This window comes from Cryptotermes secundus, unplaced genomic scaffold (assembly GCF_002891405.2).
Source record: "Cryptotermes secundus unplaced genomic scaffold, Csec_1.0 scaffold520, whole genome shotgun sequence".
Taxonomy (NCBI): domain Eukaryota; kingdom Metazoa; phylum Arthropoda; class Insecta; order Blattodea; family Kalotermitidae; genus Cryptotermes; species Cryptotermes secundus.
Window position 1 is genome coordinate 90,519 of NW_019725846.1, and position 4,707 is coordinate 95,225.

Consider the following 4,707-nt stretch of genomic DNA (forward strand, 5'->3'; position numbering starts at 1 on the left):
TACATACCAGACACATATCAACGATGTAGATGTTGATAATACGAAGAACGTGACATTGTGTTTTTAAATGTTAAGTTTTAGACTGGGTTCAGTGTGGCAGCAACGTTAAGAGTATACACCTGATGATGGCCGATAGAGGCCGAAACATGTAGTGTAGAAAGAACAAGATCAAAGACATATAAATGTATATTGTTTGCACTTAGGACGGAGTTTGTATCATTTATCATGTCTTAAAGTGACAACAGAACAACCTTAGAGCCAACACCAATGGCCTTCACACTAAGACTTATAGTCCAGGAGCTCAATGAAGCAGTGATAAACTGATGTAGCTCAAAATATAGCATACATGCTATTAGTTCTGCTGTGCATTGCATTAATGCAGTGGTCTGAACCAAGCACAATCTGTTGGGGGGGGGGAATGAACCATAATGAAAGGAGCCTTCTTTATCCTTCTAACAGATGGCATGGCACTCCATGAACAACTTTTTCATATGTCATGTCAGACTGCCCTAAGCAGAGCACAGAATCCTCAAAATAAATCAGTAAATCACAGAAATTATAACTAATACTACCTGCAAAGCTGCACTGCCTTCAGCAGGCAGAAATATCACCAGTAGCTGGAATTTGGGCTGATCAGCAGTGATGTAGAGTTAGGCAGCAACTGTGTTATTAGTACAGACCTGAACTATTCAAGTCTGCCATTATGCAAATTAAAGCTAGTATAAACCATGCCTATGACAGTTGCTACATAACTCTTTTTAATCATCCTACACATGAGATATGTACATCGAGATATTATTAATACAAAGATCTTACATTGCATCATGACTGCACAGGGCCTGCACTTCTGACACATCACAAGTGGTCCTCTGACAGCAAAACTCTTGGACAAAATAATCAAGAACTTTAAATCATGCCTCAGGTAAGCAGCCCTGATGAAAAGAACCTCACTTACTCTGTTTAATGCTGTTGTATGATCGGTACTCTCATTTCTGTGACACAGGACTACAGGCCATTATGAATGAAACAGTGATGATACATGCAAATAAATAATGATTAAAAATTGTAACAATAATCAGTTCAACACTCCTGAATACAGCATATGACAGTTTCTGCGGCATGACTACTATTAACAAGTGTTATCTGCTGCCAGAATCAAACTCTACTGGAATGAAAGATTGTGAAGGCCTTAACCCAGACACACTGGAAAGGCTTTTAACCTTGTTACACTGCCGGACACTTAATTTTTCACCTTCTGCTTGGCCAATTTACAATACTCAGACTTGCAGCAATATATTTTAGTTTCAAGGAAAGATATAATTGCTGCTGAAATGGCTCAAACATATATTGTTCGGATGGCAACACTGCTCTTATCCATTAAAACATTTTGCCATACAATGTACCCACTGTCCAAAGAAGTATACTGCATAACGCTCAATAACGCATTGTGAAGCACTAACAGTGAGATCCACTTCTACATAAATGCATTCTAATGACTGATCAATTCAATGCCTGCGGCACCTAAAGCAGTAAAACATAAACATTACCACTGGCCTTATACAGCAGCAACACAAAGAATATTTAATTCCGTACTGACAAAACATTTTCTTTTGAATGACTATCATTAGGATGCATGACCTTAAATGAAAATTGCTATTATGTCAAAATTTCAGAACTCAATTTTAAATATTATGAATCGGCTACTGCCATTTCTTACAATTCTTGATTCTTAATCTGAATCTATGTTCTGACACAGTTGGAAAGCATCTAAATTAACTTTCTTACACCTTTCACTTACTGATACACAAGTTATGTGGCTGTCTTGTGGCCATCACATTTGTCAAAGAACGTTGATTTAATTCTGTTCCTATTAATAAAGGACTGATGTTGGCATCTTGAGATTCATAGGAACAGGCCTTAACAACCTGACGCATGATAATACTGAACTGTTCTGGGTAAGATTCACAAAACTATAACTATAATGAAGCCATGAATAACAACTTCTGAAAGTTTCCTTCATTCTGTTGGATCGGTTCTGACAACAGTGACCAGAAAGAGCAGCAACTCCTGGCATGTACCACTGTGTAGTACAACAGCCTACTGCCCTTCTCAAATGCTGGATTTTCACCATCCCAGATGGTATTATTCCCCTTCAATTTCTGTTTGTTTCCATCAATCTACCTCACATTTTCCAGGATATTGGGGGACATCATTGGGTTGAAAAATACTCAATTACAGAACATATATTCATAATGTGTATAGCTTCTGATGACTATGAACTGTGAAAGAGGTATCGAGAAACAGAACATCAGAATGTTAAGACAAAGACTGCCTACCACTTGTCCCCTCATATAATGGTCCTTCCTTCCTTAGGCCGGGGCCAGGCATCCTAACCATACTGCATACTTCTCCTTACACAAAACGTTGTATCTGAAAGTAACATGTAAATCCTCTTGCTGTCATTTGAAGAACAAACTGCTAAAAGTTACAAAGTAGCACTGCCAACTGAACAACATGGCCTGTCACTCTACTCAGAAACACTGATTGTGATGGTCTTGCCCTTGGGGTCATCATACTGATCCATGGTTCGTATATCCATGATCATAGCAAGGCCCCACATCATAATGAACGCAAGAATTGATGTAACAAACAGTCCAGACCAGATGGGCGGTGTGAAGAAGAGTTCACAGTTGTATGCATCATCAAATGCCTTGGTCTTCTCCATGTACGGCTGTGCCTGGAAATTCTGGAAAGTAAGACTAATGTTGACAGCCTTAAACACAGTTTTGGAAGAACAGTGGTACGAGAACATGACTGGGGCAACAATTCCAGACTCGGGAGTGAGCACCATTTTGTTTGTGTGGTTTGGACTGTTAATGTAATATGTGACATTCTCCAGTGACCAGTACCCAGGTGAGCTGGTGGAGTTGAAGAAGAAAAACTCCAGAATGATTTGGTCAGTGGAGTTTGTACTGAACTTGGCCCTCACACTCTGGTACGTGGCGCTCTCCTTCCTTTTGACTGTGTCAGGCAGCAATGTCAGAATCTTTTTGATGTCTGATTCTGTCACCTGTGGCTTATCACTGGCATAAATCAGGATACTGCTCGTGTTCATCAGCATGACGGTGGCATTAGGGGCTGGCTCCACCAACAGCCGGCGCACCCTATGTAGCACTGGTTCATTCTCAGGCTCGATCCAGGAGCTGTAGCGTCCTGTGTACACTGCGACAACATCATCCGCCTGGCTAACCAAGCGAGAGTACACACTGCTGATCAAACAATCATGGCGTCTCAAAAAGTCTGGTCTGTCTTCATCTACTTTTGCATTCTCCATTTCCAACACCATAACGACACCACCGTGCTCTGGAACATTCATCGTTTCCAGGTCTCTAACAGTCTGCCACTGGTAACCGAGTTTCTCCAGCCTCTGCAGTGCCTTCAATGGATTCGACACTGATGGAATGAAATCTACATTTGCTGCAGTAGCAATTACACTTTCTAAATGTGGAAACACTGAGTTCTCCGCAAGATCCTGCCAACTGAAATCCTCGACACTCAAATTTTCTTCTGTGAATACTACTACAAGTGGTTTTTTACCAAATGCTGACAATTTATTTATGAAGAAATCTGCGAAATCGTCAGTACTGTACTTCTTCAACGCAGGAGAACTGATCTGTACATCTGTTGGCTTGTTCGATTCCCATACAAGCACAGGAACGAATTCTGCCCCGCACGAACCACCGAATATCACGACCAAACAGCAGAAGAAAATATCGAAACACATCCTTCGTCCAGCCATCTCGGATCAATCATATGACTTCTGACCTCGTTTAGGAACTCTCACGCCACCTTCTGGTTGCTTCATGAAACAGAGTTGACACTGAACATCGACAAACATTCACATTTTGAAAATACATATCTTCTAGAACATAACAAACCACTGATGCGTAAATTTTACTGAAATAATGCCTACTTCCATCTTAATTCAAATTTCTGTATATTTTTGAATGAGCTTCTTAGATGTATAACCATTCCGACTATTCCGACGAGGAATAACAGCGTCGAAGTACAAGCACCTCCACTGACATCTGACATGTCAGGGAGGTAGCTTTTCATGCAGTTCTGCTGACCACTTAGCATTTTAGTAACAGGACGAATTGTGGACAGAAGGGCACAATGCAGTGCGAACGAATTTGATATCTTAGGCACATTTATCTATACTCTGCTGTCTCCATGTACCCGAGACCCAACACTGACCGATTCTGTGACTCCGAATTCAAAATTTGCAGCGCGTATTCAAAAACCCATGGCAACAAGCAGATTGGGAAGCATGCTACGCAACTCTCCCAACCAATTTAAACATCAAAATTGAAACAGAAAAGAATACACTAAATACTAATTATTTTTCGATTTGTTATCATCTGTGTTTCAAAAGAGACACATAGAGCAAGCAACAAAAATATTCTTAAATGATTTACGCGGAAGTTTAAAAGCAGTTTTCTTTTGTGTATTTGTACACCTGAACCAGAGCGCACAGATACGATTTGAGGTTTTCCATGGCGTTCAAGATTCGTACCATTGTCTTGTAGGTTATTTTTATTAACAGAAAAACGCACGAATGTGCATTACATAGATTCTGGGTTTTAGCCTTTGCTATAATCACACAGAGATTTATGGTTGTTATAGCAGGGATTGGCAACTGGAATA

At 40.3% G+C, this 4,707-nt stretch overlaps 2 protein-coding genes across 2 annotated transcripts in view; one reads left to right on the forward strand and one right to left on the reverse strand.

Annotated features, from left to right (window-relative positions):
- LOC111863718 (clarin-3) overlaps window positions 1-4,707 on the forward strand; it is a 20,088-nt gene that overhangs the window by 4,691 nt on the left and 10,690 nt on the right. The gene's annotated exons all lie outside the window — the stretch shown is intronic.
- LOC111863717 (V-type proton ATPase subunit S1) lies at window positions 792-3,787 on the reverse strand (the record flags this gene model as incomplete). The annotated part of the gene is given in 1 exon segment (XM_023850279.2): window positions 792-3,787. A coding segment is annotated over 1 exon segment (1,260 nt), but the record flags the coding sequence as incomplete, so codon positions are not given.